At 36.9% G+C, this 17,097-nt stretch overlaps 1 protein-coding gene across 14 annotated transcripts in view; it reads left to right on the top strand.

Moving 5' to 3' along the window:
- CELF2 (CUGBP Elav-like family member 2) overlaps positions 1-17,097 on the top strand; it is a 374,581-nt gene that overhangs the window by 344,617 nt on the left and 12,867 nt on the right. For 10 of the 14 annotated variants that reach the window (XM_069978742.1, XM_069978743.1, XM_069978750.1 and 7 more), the window contains one exon: positions 14,099-14,230. In XM_069978742.1, the coding sequence (XP_069834843.1) occupies positions 14,099-14,230 (132 nt within the window). The remainder of the gene's footprint in view (positions 1-14,098; positions 14,231-17,097) is intronic. The other 4 variants (XM_069978756.1, XM_069978747.1, XM_069978754.1 and 1 more) reach the window with 1 other exon arrangement.

Genomic DNA, 17,097 nt, shown 5'->3' with positions numbered 1-17,097 from the left:
AAAACTAGAGATCATGGCGGAAAAAATGACGCCCTATACAGCCCCATAGGGGAAAAAATAAAACCGTTATAAGCGTCACAATAGGGTCATTATATTATTAACTAATTGCCAAAAAAAAAAGGATTTAATAAAAAAAATATATATACCATTAGAGAATCTGTGTAACCTGCATGTGGTTGGGTTCAGACTGACTTATAGAGTAATGGTATCATGTCGCTTTTACTGTATAGTGTATTACGTAGACACAGGAACCCCCCAAACGTTACCATATTGCATTCTTTTTTAAGATTTCACCTATTTATATCTTCATAAATAATATATTTGGAATTCCATCATGAATGTTATGGTAAAATGAAAGACGCCATTACAAAGTACAACTATTCCTGTAAAAAACAAGCACTTACATGGCCTGTAGATAGAAAACTGAAAGTGCTGGAGCTCTTAGAAGGGGAGGAGGGAAAAACGAAAGCGCAATGATCAAAATTTGCGCGGTCCACTGGGTCATTTTGGGCCTGGTCCTCAAAGGGTTAATGGAAATTGAGAGGCAGATTTCTTTAATGTAATTCTAACCATTTCCATAATACTCTGGCCGCTCATAGAAAATTACCTGAATAAATCTAATTTTTACCATTTTTACATAACCATTGCTCAGAGTTGATGCCAGATACCCTGCTATAGTCCCCTGCTATAGTCACCATGGCTATCATATTGGAATATAGATTCCCTACAGTGCTATAAACTAACAGAAAACGTCCACATGTAAATGTAGCTGTTAATTCTGTATTCTGGTAGACGTGTGTACATTTACCCTGGGTGAACTTGTACTGTATGTCTGCCTTAAAAAAAAATAAAGTGAAAATGTTTATTCTAAGATTCTAAATGAGACTGAGAACAACTGGTATCTGTCAGAAGCTTTTTAGTGACACATTATTTTCTGTTACCAAATTATTAACACTGTTTTGGGAGATTAAAGGGGTAGTGCGGCGGTAAAGAATTATTCACAGAATAACACACATTACAAAGTTATACAACTTTGTAATGTATGTTATGTCTGTGAATGGCCCCCTTCCCCGTGTCCCACCACCCCCACCCGTGTACCCGGAAATGTGGTGCGCTATACATTACCTGTCACGTGCCGACCCCCGTCTCCGATCTTCAGTCAGTGACGTCTTCTTTGGACGGACAGCGATCAGCTCCGACTGTCCCGAATGCCGGCCGCCCTCTGCAGCGTCATCCGATGCTCAGTCGCGATTGGCTGAGCATAACTGTGCTCAGCCAATCGCGGCTGAGCACAGTTATGACGCGGCAGAGGGGGGACGGCGGCAGCGATTCGGCCGGCCGAAGATGACGTTTGGCACAAGATGGAAGACATGCACGACACAGATCAGGTAATGTATAATGCACCAACACTTCCGGGTACACAGGTGGGGGTGGTGGGACACGGGGAAGGGGGCCATTCACAGACATAACATACATTACAAGGCTAGGTTCACACTACGTATATGTCCGGCCGCATATTTTTCGCGGCCGGACATATACGTATGAAACTCCGGCCGGGACTTTACGCAAGTTGCGGACGGATACGTACGGACCGCTAACTTACGCCCGTAGCGTACTTACGCTTCCCGAGGGCTCTTCGTAGCGATCTGACAGCGGTCTTTTACTTGGAAATCTTCGCCTAGCCCCGGACACCCCACAGAACCTTTTGGATCGGAACAAAAAGCTGGCAAAATGAAGAAATCACCACTACGTACGGGACGCTATGTTACGCTACGGGCGTAAGTTACAGCATTTCCGTCCGGAAACAATGGTCTGGTTCATTGTTTACGGCGCCGCATACGATCCGGGCGTAAGTTCGTACGTAGTGTGAACTGTGCGCCCGTAGATCGTATACTTTCCATTGTATGCAAACTACGTAAGTTTCCGGCCGCTTATTCACGGAACGCGCTACGGCCGGAAACTTACGTAGTGTGAATGTAGCCCAAAGTTGTATAACTTTGTAATGTGTGTTATTCTGTGAATAATTCTTTACCGCCGCACAACCCCTTTAAATAAATGTAGCTTCTGCTTTTCCAGTACGTTATCACTGCTTTAAAAACACTTTCTAAGACTTTCTCAATGTAACACATCTGTATATAACACAAACCCCAATCCTCCAGGTTCTGACTCACCAGAGAGCGGCAGAACCTAGAAAAATAGGTAAACGTTTAAACTGAAATGATGACAACAGTGCCCTGATTATTTTCCTTTTTTTATTCTACGAAGTACCTCCCAGTAGCATTCCCTTAAGTGATCCTTGGTAACTTTGTGCGATAACTTAAAAGGTGAGATTCCCTTTGTTGAAAAGAACACCTAGGGCAATAAGCTGTTTCCTTTGTTTCCTGGCCTGAAAAATTAGAGTGGAATATTTTCTAAATTGCCTTTGGATAAGTAAATGTCCCCTTTAATTATAGCAGACATGTAAGGACAAATACAGATATATATAGTGAGAATAAAATACAAACAATTGACAGAGAGGCAAAGATACAGTCGACTTCTTTTACTATACAATATATATATATATATATATATATATATATAATCCTGTGAGATAATGTATATTCTGCATAGGTAAAATGCTCAGTAATGGTAGGCACATAATTGCTGCTTTAAAATTATGATGTATTGGCAATGAAAATTGAGGCTTAAACCAATATAATGATCCTTGGCATGTAGAAGAGACGGGCTCTATGACTCTTAATCCAGTCTGTTATATCCTTATTAGTTAATAATACAGAGCCCTCTTAATAGCCACTATCATTCAGAGATTTAGAAGGGAGGAGGAAGGACTGCGTCCCTAGCAAGGCATGCCAAATGGCAAAAACGTCAAAGCTTTACAACAGCAGTATAAAAGGCCTCATGCAGCCATAGTAGTTGTTTTATATGTTACATTTTACCATAACTTCAAGGGGTTGTTCTCCATGGTGAAAAACATAGATGGGTTTTTGCGTGTATTTTGGTATTAAAAATATTTAAAATAATTTTGAAAGAAAGCGGCCATGTTTTTCTAGTGATGGACAACCCCTTTAAATGGAGTCTCCAGTTGTACCTGTTTTTGACAAGGCAGAGGATGGCTTTGGTGGGATCTGTCAGTTGGGATAGCCAAGATGGTAGCCAAAGCAAACAGGCATCCCAGCAAGATTTTGGTTTAGCTTTAGCTTGTTTACTGCAAAAAGAGAAAATGAATAGGACTGTAATATGCATGTGCATTCTAAGCCTTTATTCTTAAAGTGTCGTGTCATTATGACATAGAAAAAGATAAATAAGATGAAAGGATTAGTCAAATATTTGTGTGAAATGCAAAATTTTTAACAAGCCACTTCATCAACTTGATGTCTGAACTAACAAGGTACAGTATGAACTGATTTAGCCCATGATTACCCTGTTGGGCTATGTTCACACATAGTATTTCTATCAGCCTTTTGGTCAGTCTTTTTTTTTAACCAAAATCAGTAGTGGAACTGACGGTGCAAAATTGTAATGGAAAGATTTGCACAGTTTCTGTGTTTTTAATCCACTCCTGGTTTTGGTTGAAAAAAATGACCAAAAGACTAACATAATTACTGTCTTCGAACATACCCTAAAAAACCATTTGTTTCAAGAACATCAATCCAGGTTTTCTTTTTCTGCAAAATGTTTAGGCACCAGCTCTTATTTGTAAATCCTTAGGAGAACGTAATAAGCAGAAATTGGTAGATTTATCTGAACCTAGCTAGAATGTGTCCTTTTTTCTATATTTCTTCACCTCTACTAACCAAATTAGATCAGTAGAATTTCAGACTACATGACAACGTCCCAGCAAAATATAGGGTCACTGCCTGGTAAATTGCTTGAGATGTGTGCAGTGAGTCACAATGATGACAGGTTCACTTTGTATTGAGCTTGCCTATTGCCAAGTGTCCAGCACAGTGACCTGTTGCTCCTCTGGGAGATCTTCAATACGTTGTTTCACTGTACAGATCTTGTTATTAGAAAATTTGGAAAAGACGTAATTCACCATATATATCAATAGGTACCATAAAATAATGTTTGCAAACTTTTTATTTTAAAGCTAACAGAAACCATCTTTCCTCCATTAAAATGAGTCTATATTTTGAGTTCACAGTCCAAGCGTTTGCTTTTCTGGGCATAAGATGTGGCAGCCCTGTCTACAGATATAAAAGGTCATACAGAATTCTGAGCTGCCTTTGTTTGAATGAGAGACAGTAGCCATTAGTTTTCTACAGCCTCAGTGACATTTATTTTAGAGATCAAATGTATTGGTGATTTGGCCCTGGGGTGATATAAAAATAGTAGATTTTTTCAGGTGAAAGTACATGGCTGTCAGTTTTCCTAACAATGAGTAAGTGCAAGGCTGCTTCACATTAGTACAATGCAATTTCCCATGAAGAGAAATTTATTTACTATATGTGTCAGTAAACAGCAGGTATAAGCATTTCCCAGCGAACGCATGTACTGTACCTGGTGTCACCTGTGAAATGGTTCTGGACAGTTTAATGATATAGAAATGTGAACGTGCAAGAGATTCATGGCACAGAATGAAAAGAGAATCAGGAGAGATTGCCAAGGCAAAGCCAAGAGAGCAATCAATTTACAATGGGTCGTATCCCTATGTTATTTTACTGTATTTGTGATCCATTTGTAGTTTTCCACCTAAATTCCTCTATTTAAATGGAAGTCTTAGTGCATTTGTAAGTAACCTGTAGTACTTTGGGGCATGCAACATTTACATATTTCATTTGTTACATTAAATTAGTAATAATTTGAGAAAAATGTCTATCTTAGACTTCAGTTGCCCTCAGAGGTTTAATAACAAGGACCAGTAGGTACTACGTCTAATATAAAATGCACACAACCCCCTTTTCCTTCCATCCTGGAAAGCATGGCCAAAGCATTGTTCCCCTTACCCCCCTTCTGTGTTTTCAGGGTCCTCGGCCCTTCAGTTTGGGTGACAAAAGGAAAAGGTCTGACTCCTAAAACAAATTGGTCTCTGCTGTGATCTGTACAGTAGCAGCAGCCGCATACTATTTCCTTATGGCAAGTACCCCATTAATAATATACCTAAGGACCTCTTGTCTTAGGTATTGTCCCCCAATCCGAAATTACTTGTGCAATATAAGAGTTAACATTTTGCTGCTAGGCAGAAGCAGAGTGATGAATTGGGTTTCATCCACTGCATTTGTGAACTATTAGCGCCCATTCCAAATGTACATGAATGTACATTATAACTTTTCTCGTGAGGAAATATTCTAGAAATCCACATCTATATAGAACACTTAAATATGGGGAAAATGTACTTTATGAGGTATTTAAAATTTTAAAGAAGAGTGATCATTTCATTCAGATGTCTTCATGTTCTCTTCCTTCTGCTTTTCTCCCATTAAGTCCATAAATTATTCAGCTTAATGAACGTATCTACATCTGCAAAATGTTTTGGATCATTGCGGCCCTGTATAATTGGTCTTAAAACTATCATTGCTGTAACTATGCTTATTGTAAGTATTTGGCTTCTTTTCAGCACGATCCTTAGGAATTTAAATGTTATTTAAATCAGGACTTTGATAAAGAATAGGTGTATGATACCAGTGCTTGAATATTCAAGTCAAGCGAAGATGTTTTAGATATGCCGGCATTCCTCTAGGGTAAAAACATAATGTATTATTTACTGTTTACAAGGAGTACATGGTTCAGACATGGCTGCTTCTAGGGTGGCCATACAGAACATACAGATGTGTCCTTTCTCAGTTTATCGCTAAATTTAGCATATCCTGAGATGTATAGTGTAAGTGTTTGGTGAATTAATTGGAGATTAATTGAATTTATTACATACTTTACATAAAATTCTGACTTGATCTAATCCGATATGCTGTATGCCTGGCTGCTGATCTTCATAGGAATATACTTATCGCTCCCTATTCATGTCTGTGGTCCAGCCATGTAGATTCTATGTAGAGCAGAGTCTTCTGCCATTTTGGCAGTGAGGGTTGATTGGCTATGCATCAGTACCCATGCAAGTACAGAACGATATGTTGCATCGCCACTTAACTCCTTATACTCCATGAACTAGGCACTCTGCACCTAGCACAGGAGGTGTAGGGCTGAATCCAAATTGGATTTCAAATGCAAAATATTACAAATATCAAGATTTTTACCATTTTTAATAACATACACTGAGATATGAATGCCTTGTTTGTCTATGTGTGAACACCCACCGATTGTTATGTGAGTGAAGCCTTCTGCGTGTTTTCATACCATGCTGTGACATTGTGTTGCAATGGTTTCATGGGAAACTTGAGTTTTTAAATAAAGATAGATGGATAGATAGTAGTAGCAAAGACCTCATAGGGTCCATTCCAAACTGAGCATAAGTATGTAGAACAACATCATGGGGTAGATTTATCAAACATGGTGTAACGTGAAACTGGCTCAGTTGCCCCTAGCAACAAATAAGATTCCACTTTTCATTCCTCATAGACTCTTTGGAAAATGAAAGGTGGAATCTGATTGGTTGCTAGGGGCAACTGAGCCAGTTTCTATTTACACCATGTTTAATAAATTTTCCCCAATGTGTTCAACCAAGTGAAATACTTTGGGGAACATCTTTTTCTAAACTTATTAAACGCAGTCTCTAGTCAGTCTTCACACCTACAATTTAAAATGGCCCTCTATAACAGCCATGTATATAGATAAAGAGTTCAGAGGGATACTGACTATGAAAGAACACCAATAGTTCCCCTGAACAAAGAAACAAAGCATAAATGCATGAAATCTTTATTAAGCTATCCACAAACAATATGTTAAAAACAACCCAATAACTAAAAGCAAATGAAGGTGCAAATATGGGGTCCCACCAATCCATGTATAATACAGTACCAATACATAAATAGTCAGGCCAGCAAATAAAGGTAATGGTATACACAGATACAAAGACAACAAGGTGCATACAGTATTGCATAATGTCCCAACCCTTATCTAGGCCATCTAATTAATAAATGCCCAAGTGGTACATAATAGGTATGACAATACAAGGGAAAAAGGGGAAAAAAGTGTTTAATACTAAAGTAGCTGGTCACATTATGTAAGAGATGTGGACAATGAGGACCCCACCTCAGACCCACCTCAAATTAAGTTCAGACATTTCATCCTGTCATATTCCATACTGTCTAGGGCCCCTAGTATTAAAAATAGTTTAGGTTGGGTGCCACAGCTATGTGTCCTAAAACCATTTCCATAGCATAGCATAACAAAGCACTCTAAAAAAAAGTAGGCCGACAGAAGGTACGGCAATGACACCAAACTAAGCCATCCCAGCTCAATAACATTAGCTGTGAGGCAAAAACCACAAAATTATCACAATACGTAACACATAACACAACACAGAATGAGTTGTGGAGTTAACGACTAAGTTGTGACTTAGAGAAATCAAAAATGTTGTCTTGTCATACTGAGATAACTACACAAAACGTAAACTTTTATAATACTGTCACAAGAAAAAAAAATCACTGCTTATTACCCCCGATTCCCCCCCCCCCCCCCACACACACACACACACACACACACACCACTTCTGTCAGATTTGTATAACTATTGAAAAGAAAGATAAAAGTAAAGGTTGTGAAGTGCACACTATTGTTGATATGTATAGACTAATCAGAGAAGTAGTAGGGTGGAAGTTATATAGCATCTTACAGTGAGTGTTAAGAAATATTTATCCCCTAGGTTATGCTGGTCCTCATCAAAATGTATCCCAGACATTGTTGAATGCTATTTCTCTCTGAGAGGCGGAATCTACTCTTCCCTACTCTCTTACCAAAGGGGAAAAAAAATAAAGAGCAGATTGAAATTAGGAGGTGTGGTTAGCGGAGAATAATTGGTCCCCACGGGACAGGAAGCACTTGGCATTTCTAATGCCCAGGGGTTATGATTATCTAATAATTATGATACCTTTGTCATGGCTTAATTATTTCTCTCCATCTCAGTGTGTATTCATATCATATATTGGTTTAAAAATGAATGTACCAGCAAGTTCCATACAGTATATCACAGTTATTCCATTGTCTTCCTTGGTGTCTGGGAATAGGAGAAGAAACAACTAGCAGTGCATATAGTAAAACTGTTATTGTTTTGTTAAATATTATAACAGAGGACGTGTTCCTCCAAATGAAGGTTTCCTGGGAGACCACTTGTTTCACCACAGTTCACTTCAAAAAGGATAAATTCATGAAGGGAAAAGGGAACTTATTCCTAGAAAAAGTAACAACTGGATTTCTTAATTTTAGTACAAGATGCTCATATTTGCCAGATTGAATAATGCCATAATTCTGCATCTATTTGGATCTTTAAACATTTGGCAAACTGGGAGGAAAACTGTTTTGTCTACTAGAACTCTTAGCTTAAAGAGTGTTAATGGGATTATACACAATTAAAAAAAATTACACATTGATGTGGAGATTTACCTACATAACAAATAGAGCAGTAACAAGAAAATGTGGCTGTGTTCCCTGTTGATATCTACATACCGAAATAAAAATCAGAAAGGCCCTTTCGTGAGTTGTATTTGGAAGCCCAGTGGTAAGGAACCCCATTTTAACTAAAACTTTGTATTGCATTAAATATTTACTTATGCAAGGATGAAAATTAGCTTTCCACCAAAAAGGAGAACATTAACTCACACTAGCCGAAACAGAATCTCCTCTATAAAGAATAGTTATCAATGAGTAGACAGTAGCCATTTCAGGGTTCTTGCCCCTCGTCAGTACAGACTAGGATTCTGATTGAGTAGAAAAATTCCTTAGGGTCGCCTTTAGACAAGCAACCCTATGCACAATATGTGCGCTGATCCAGTAGATCAGTGCTTCTTGAAGGAGCCTATTGCACAGTTCAGTTATTGAGCTTGCTTCTTGGCTGATAGCTGGGTCTTTTGCATGAGGCAAAAATCAACAAGTTTAACTGGTATTTGCCCCATGTAAAAGATGCAGCTTTAGATGCAGCTCAGAGGAATACTGATTCCCAGTTCTCATTTGCATAGCAGTGCTGCATAGAATGTACATTTCCTACAGTTTTCTAAACCCATGAGGATTTTTATGATGTTTGCACATGTTGTCGTAAAGGGTTGTCATTTCACATTGTGTAAACCTACCCTTAAAGTTTACCTCCAGTGTTTGTCTCCTGTGTTCTGAAAAGATCAGTGTTGGGAGACGCAGCTCACACTGGGAGATACAGTTGATAAGGTAAACCATCTAACATACAGTGCTGGGCATCAGTCCAGTCCATCAAAACAGGGCTTGTACATGGAACTTAATGGGTACCAGAACGGGTGAGAGACCAAAGTTGCAGGTGTACTTAAAGAAAAATATGACTGTGGTTCAATAGAAGCAGCAGATCAGTGGCTGTTTAAAATATGTTAAAAATACAACTATATTTGCCATAAAAGTTATATTTTTAATACTGCTGAATAATATGTTTCTTTTGTTCCCTAGCACTTTCATTTTGTATGGTTTATTTTTAATGGCCTACTATTTTCTTCTATAAATTTCCATACAGTTAAACCTGATTTTGCTATATTCCTCTTCTTGTGTCTAAATATAAGAAGAGTGCATCAACCATGTACATATTTATCACACTGTGTTCTAAAAGTACATTAAGCAGAGTGAACAGTTAAAGTATGAAGCGCAGCAGACACATTTTATAACATTCACATCCACTATTTCCACTTCACTTTGTTCTTTTCAATTTTTTTATACTTCAGTTATAAGATAATATTTTCCTCTTGGTATCTGAAAGAGAAGCCCTTGGGCAATGCTTTTAACAGCACTCATTCCCATTAACCTATTTTGTTCTAATGATACCTTTGCTAGTTCTCTCTTTTCAATTTTATCGTGTTCTTTCCTTACATCCCAGGTTTTTGTTTTTTTTTAAGTTTTGCCCTTGTTCTTCTCCCCTGCTAGTTCAAATATCCTTTTCCTATCTTTTTATTGCAACAGCGTTAATAAGTCAGATCCATTCCAAAGGCTGCAATTATGTCCTATTGATTCCGGGGGTGTTTATTGCTCCAATAGGTAAATACAGATTACGCCACATACATTTTCTCACTTATTATCTAAACCTTCCATACACACTTCTTGTTCAGTCTTGATCTTAGTAAATGCGTGGGCAGAACACAAAGGGGTCCTGCTAGTTTGTTCCTTAATAGTTTGCTCTCCAAAATCGGAATGCAATGACTATCAAGATCTATAGATCTTTCGCCATTCTGCATTATTGTCTAAGCCCATTCCAGGGTTCCCCAGTATCCAAAAATGAACATGGCAGGTTATTTAGGTAGTAGTTCAGTTTAGAAGCACACAGCGAGTGCCCATTGCTGCAAAAGAATGGTCAACAGTATATATTAGGCTATGTTCACATGACTTTTTTTTCTTTCCTTTTTTTATTTTTTAAAATGACGTCCATCATCTTGAGTTCAAAATAACATCTTTAATTGAAAAGTTTATGGAATGTAATAGTAAAGAAGGTGAAAGGACTGTGAAAAAGAAAAACTGTGTGTGAACAACTAAAAAATAACGTCCACTGTTGGCAAAAGATGTTGGCGAATAATTGTCTTGATCATTATTTTGATGTCCATGCAGACAACTTCTGTTATTTAATAAATTGTGTGCATTAGGCAGCCACCATTTCATTGACTTAAATGCATTCCACTAAGGTCAATTAAAATGTGGCAATAACAGACGTCATTTTAAAAAGAATAAGTGGACGCCTTTTCTCTTTTTTTACTTAGTGTGACCATAGCCATAGGGAAAATCTGCCACTCTTGAGCAGATGAATGGGGGCAGTGGCACCTAATAAATACTGGTTACCCTCTTCTAGCAGCACTGGGTGCATGCTGCATGCTTCTGCAGATGGCAGAATATAAATTCATTTGTTTTTATTCATTAACACTTTTCATATTAAAATCCATAATGGCAAACCATAATAAACCAACTGCAACAAACTAAACAAAATCCATCTGGCGTACAGGAACCCTTAGACTGTCAGGAGAGGTGCTTCCTTTTATTTTCCCCAGGACACATTTGTTTTGATTTTTTTTTTTTACATGTATATGAGGTCCCATTTTGTTAAAATTTCCATGTGTATTTATGACTCTACATAACCTTTATTTTATCTGAAAATAAAAGTCTTGCCTAAAGGGGTGATCCAAGATTAGAAAAAAATACCGACTTTCATCCGCAAACATGAGAAACTTCTAAGCATACTTTTTGATCATTTCATATATGTTTGCATTCAGACATGATTCACTGATGATATATTATGCATGGCAAATAACAGAAAAATGTTCCCCTGCATGACAAAAAGCATTAAAAATATTCTACTTATTATATTTCCATCATTATTAACAGAGTGGATGGTAAAACTGCCATGAATAAATATTGGGATCTGTAGCGGCCACATATTATAGGGAGCACAATCCAGTCCCACTGTGTCTCTCCGGAAATATGCTAGGAGGTTAGGAAATTCGTACTAGGCACATTTCAATACAGTTATGTACGTGTTGGCTTGTGTCTTGGGAGCTACTGGAGAAATGCAATTTAAAAGTTCTGCCATTGTCCAATCTTAGTGTGTCAGTGGGACAAGAAGCACAATAAATATCAAATAAAGACATGCAGAGATAAGCTGCTAAAGCATTGTCATTACATCTCCAAACTGCACAGCCCAGAAACCTCTTTGATTACACCAACATATGTAGGTTTCTCAGTGGTAGACAACACCACATCTGTGCCAGCAGAAGGGATAAATGGGCTTTATTACTCAATGCCTCACAGCAGATTAGTGCTTTATTTTCCATACTGTATATTTCATTTCTTTCATTTTGTGGGCTGATAATATTGATGTCCCTGCCATTCATTGTAACAAGTAACTGGGTTTTTTCTTATAACAAAAATGTTACACACTAGAAAAGCTGCTTTCTTTTTTCCTTATTACAGACATTTTCCATCTGGCTTGGTTTAGCATCGATAAGAAATGGTTTTAATAGATTTGTATTGATATTTCAACACTTAACAATATAAGAGGCAAAACAATAGTATTACAGCTGAATGGGAGGTCAAAATGGGGACAATTATGGAGGATAAGGTTAATAATAATATGCATTCACATGGTCGTTTACAGAAAATGTGCTACGGACAAGATTCATGGAACTCCCCAGTATAATAATTCATTATGATGCCGGGAGCTCTCAGTTTAAATCTTTGTGCTACTGTACTGACAGTCGAGCAGCTGTGTCAGTAAAGTAACACAGAGAATTAAACTAATTCGGATCTCCCAGCATCTTCATGAATCATGATGCTGGGAGCTTCACATTCCGTTACACTGCACATTGTCCACATATACGGACCGTGCAGGGAACATGTTAATGTCCCTTTAGTGTTGGCCCTGATGCAAATACTTCTTTATGTCAGTGTTAGCACAAGAACCTCCCGACTCCTAGAACCTAGCCAATTAGTAACTAAGGCATGATACCGCTGCAGCCACTGAGCATGAAGTTCCTTGTTTGACACATACACAGGGAACTGCAGAGTAGCAAAACATTTTAGATAACTAAAAATGATTAAATAAAATTGGTAGAATGAAACAGTTATGGTTGATACATTATAAAATACCTTTTAAAAGCTATTGTGGACACTTGCAAAAAGCATTTTCTTTTCTTTTTTTTGTGTTTTGTTCTTATTATGGTACAAGTGCACTTTCTTCATATGTTTACATAAAAAAAAATTGAGAAAATGTCATCCTCTCTTGTCTCCTGAGCCAACTTCTAAACTGATTTATGACCAGATCAGAGGTCAACTTTGATGTGGTCATAAATCAGCGTAAAAGCAGAATATCAAAAAAAGGCTGATAAGAAGCCTGTCAGAATTGCTTTTCTGAGGGACCTTACTGATAAAATAAGCTGTTAAACACAAACTAAACTTTTCTTTTTAATAAATACCTATGGATAAAATGTGTTTGTACCATAATAAGTACAAATCTACAATAAAAATGCTTTACAAAGCTGTCCAAAACCTTTACAAACTTACCTGTGCTTACTAGACCATAGACATAGTATATACATTCAAGTCCCCGTTCTCTTCTGACCCTCCAATAGCTATAATCTCTGAAATCACTTATCCTGGTAAACAAAATTTTGTCCTCATGGTTTAAATGCTCATTGACAATTATTTTGATGTCTATGACAGCAGCCTTGCTGTCTCCTGATGTCTTCCATTGGGGAAAGTGGATAGAAGAGAAATGACCCCAACCTGGCTGATAATCTTATGTTAATAATTAGTTTGATAAACCAGATTTTTTCTATTGCCAGCTCTAGGTATAAATAGGGCTGGCATTTTAATAATAAAGAACCTTTTTTGTAGTTTTTTTTCTGGTTTCTTTTAAATACCATTCATGTGTAAAATGTAAATGTACACTTATAACATCTAGGTTTTAACTATATAACATAATATTTCATATTTTATTAAATATTTCACAATTTTTCAAAAAAGTAAGTTTCACTCACAAAGCTTTTTCAAGGGAACAAGGGAAAAAAAACTCTACTTCCAGAATAGATAGGGGTAGATCTATTAATGTCTTCCCTTTATGATGCTTGAAGGGCAAGACAATGATAAGAACTGGAAGATGAAACAAGTGCCTGGCTCTAGCTTCATATTCTCTGTGAACGGTACCTCTGGCTTCATGTTGTCAGAAGGGAGCCTTGCTTTATTATGATATTACATTTTCTGCTGTGCAAGCACCTCTCTTTCACAGATTCTCATTTCGGTTTGTTCAAATGTTTTGCGGTTTGATTTCATGTACAATATGTTTTGTACAATCCTGGCCAGAATTACAGATACTTCTGGCAGTTCACAGTTTAACTCATTCCTTTCTAGAATACCATGTACAATACCTTACTAAGCCTCATTTGGCATCCCCTTTTGGCAAAATATATATAACATATTAATGTTAAACACAAATCAAATATATACATAATAAATACAATAGGCAATACTAATGATTAAATGTTTTTTCTTTTTTCTAGTGGCTGGATCAACTGCAAACACCTCTGCTGGAGCTGCCATGAATTCTTTAACTTCTCTAGGCACTCTGCAGGGGTTGGCTGGGGCCACCGTGGGATTAAATAATATAAATGCACTAGCAGGTACCGTAAACAGTGAGTATTTAGTGCTGTGGTGGATGGCATTTTCCATTGAATTTCATGTAATTTTATTGTTGTACTGTTTAAATTACAATATATTATTACCATAAAGATGTAGTATGCACAAAGGTATTCTTTATACTTTAAATCCAGTACACAGCAAGATGAGGAAAATTTAAAATAATACTTGGGGCTGAATCCTTCGAAATCAAACTGCTTGTTAAATGACCTTCTGTACAATATCATGCAAAATACACAACCTCTAAATTACAGAATTTTAGAGAGCCATTAATGTCCATGTACAGAAACCTCCCATACATGCACAGTCTTCAGGATGTATATCTGTGTATTCTAAGATATTTTCAATGGATACGGTCCATTGATAAGTATGTTATTATTGTAATGTCTTACATCTACAATACAATCTATGTACTTATTTAACAATATCTCAGATATACATGTTTATTTGAAGTTTGGTGGGGTTTTCAATTGTGACTGTGCACAAGCTCTGCATAGATTGGGTTTCAAACCTAAAGACAGCTTAGCTGGACCCCTACACTGATAAGTTTCAGTTTCTAGCACTTATCAATGTTATAATATTTGTTTATTATCTAAGCTTCTGTCTCCAACCTATATGTTAAACCAGAACTCATGAACAGGCTGTTTGAAATGAAGTTGGGTGTGTTTGAAATTATAATGTGATGGTTGCTAGTCTATAAAAAATCTTTTGGGAAAGATTCCCAAATGTTATGAAAATGTTCCCAGAAACATCATTCATCCAGGGAGCATTAAACATGTATGAAGAGTTTGGTCAACTGTGAAAGCCAATATGGATGTTTAGCTAGAGGGGGTAGCAGTCACACCTGAGCCCTAGTCTCAGATAACCCAAAGGCCCCTCTGATACATAAGACACCAATATTATAAACAAAACAAGATTTGCCAGTTGGGACCAAGAACTCCAAATTATTCTTCTGAGAGATTGTATAGTCTATTGCCTTCCTAATCTAAAGACCATACATCCATCCAGACTATGCGCCTACAAATATCGCTTTATTATTGATGCTATTTATTTTTATATTTACATATCAAACCCTTATTGGATGATATGTATGATGATGGGATCATAATAAACATAATGTAGCTTACTCCAAACTTACTCCAATTGAAGTCGCACTGAGGCTATGTTCACATGGCATTTTTTTCTGCTCGTTGTTTGATACTTTAAACAATGGCCACTGTTTAGAGTATCAAATAATGTCCATGGTTTGCATGTTTCAGGGGCCATAATTTCATTGACGTCAAATGAAATACAGTAATAACGGACATCATTTTAAAAAGAAAAAGCGAACGCCTTTTTGCTTTTTTTTTTACTTAGTGTTAACATAGCCTGAAATTGTATTTGTACTCTAATATTGATACAAAGCAGACAGTGAGTATACAATATAGGAACATTTATATGTTATCTATTTTGGAACAATAGAAAAAAGGATCCTTAAGTTAAAACATATTCAATGAGAGATTTGTATACACACAGAGAACCTAAAGTGTTCATCATAGTCTGCTTTGCAGCAATTGCATTATTAGGCTATGTTCCCACAACTTTTAAATAGAAAAAAAATAAAAATGATGGGCTGTTGGTACATTATTTTAGCTTGGGTGGACTACTTGCCCTTTGGGTGTCTTTTTAGTTGCAAAGGACAGTCAAAAACATGGTGAAAAAATAAAAACTGTGTGAACTAAAAAATAACGTCCTTTGTTTGCAAATAATTGTCATGATCATTATTTTGACATCCACGCAAACAATGTCCACCATTTAATACACTCTATGCATTAGACATCCGTTATTCCATTGACTTCAATGCATTCTATTCAGGTCAATTAAACTGCTGTGACCAGAATAACCAAAATCAGTGGAGGTGATTAAAGGGGTTATCCAGCACTACAAAAACATGGCCACTTTCTTTCAGAGACAGCACCGCTCTTGTCTCCAGTGTGGGTGGGGTTTGCACCTTGGCTCCATTGAAGTGAATGGAGCTTAATTGCAAACCACACCTGGACTGGAGACAAGAGTCGTGTTGTCTCTGAAAGAAAGTGGCCATGTTTTTGTAGCACTGGATAACCCCTTTAACCTGTTAACTCCAGGCAGTAAAAAGACCAGAAAACCCCTTTAATGTATGACTTAGATATGTTTTTAAAAAAAAAGTTGTTCATTTGTATAATTTTTGTCTTTTTACAATAAAAGTTCATACACAATCACCTTAGATTAGCTACGATATATAAAACATATAAAATCTAGATATAATCAATGTAGTTAATGGAGGGGGCTGAAATTCTCTTTCAAAGATCCAGTTGAGATCCAAGATTTAGTATGACTAAACTTAGGTGCATTCTATGCCTATTTCATATTAATATAAATACATATTATTATTACTATTAGGCTATGTTCCTACAACATTTTTTTTATAATTTTTTAAAATTTCTCCGTCATTTTGAAGTCAAAATGATGTCCGTTATTTTGAGGCTTGGCCGCCTGCAGTGCTTTAACAGCTGTTAGTACATTATTCTAGTTCATGTGGACTGATTGACCTTTGGGTGTGTCTTGAATTGAAAAGTCCACAAATAATTGTCATGATCATTATTTAACATCCATCTCAAAAGATGTCTATGATTCAATACTCTGTGTACGAATCATGCCTATTATTCCGTAGACTCCAATGCATTTCATTAAGGTCAATTAAAAGGCTTTTTTTTTAAAAAAAAATGGGACGCTTTTTTTTAGCTTAATGTGAATATAGCCTTAGGCCATGTTAACATGGCATAAGAAACTGGCTGTTCTGTGACCTGGCCGTTTTGTCACAAAACGGCCGGTGTCAGAGAAGATT

This window comes from Dendropsophus ebraccatus, chromosome 1 (genome assembly GCF_027789765.1).
Source record: "Dendropsophus ebraccatus isolate aDenEbr1 chromosome 1, aDenEbr1.pat, whole genome shotgun sequence".
Classification (NCBI taxonomy): Eukaryota; Metazoa; Chordata; class Amphibia; order Anura; family Hylidae; genus Dendropsophus; species Dendropsophus ebraccatus.
This window is presented reverse-complemented; position numbering and strand designations above follow the sequence as displayed.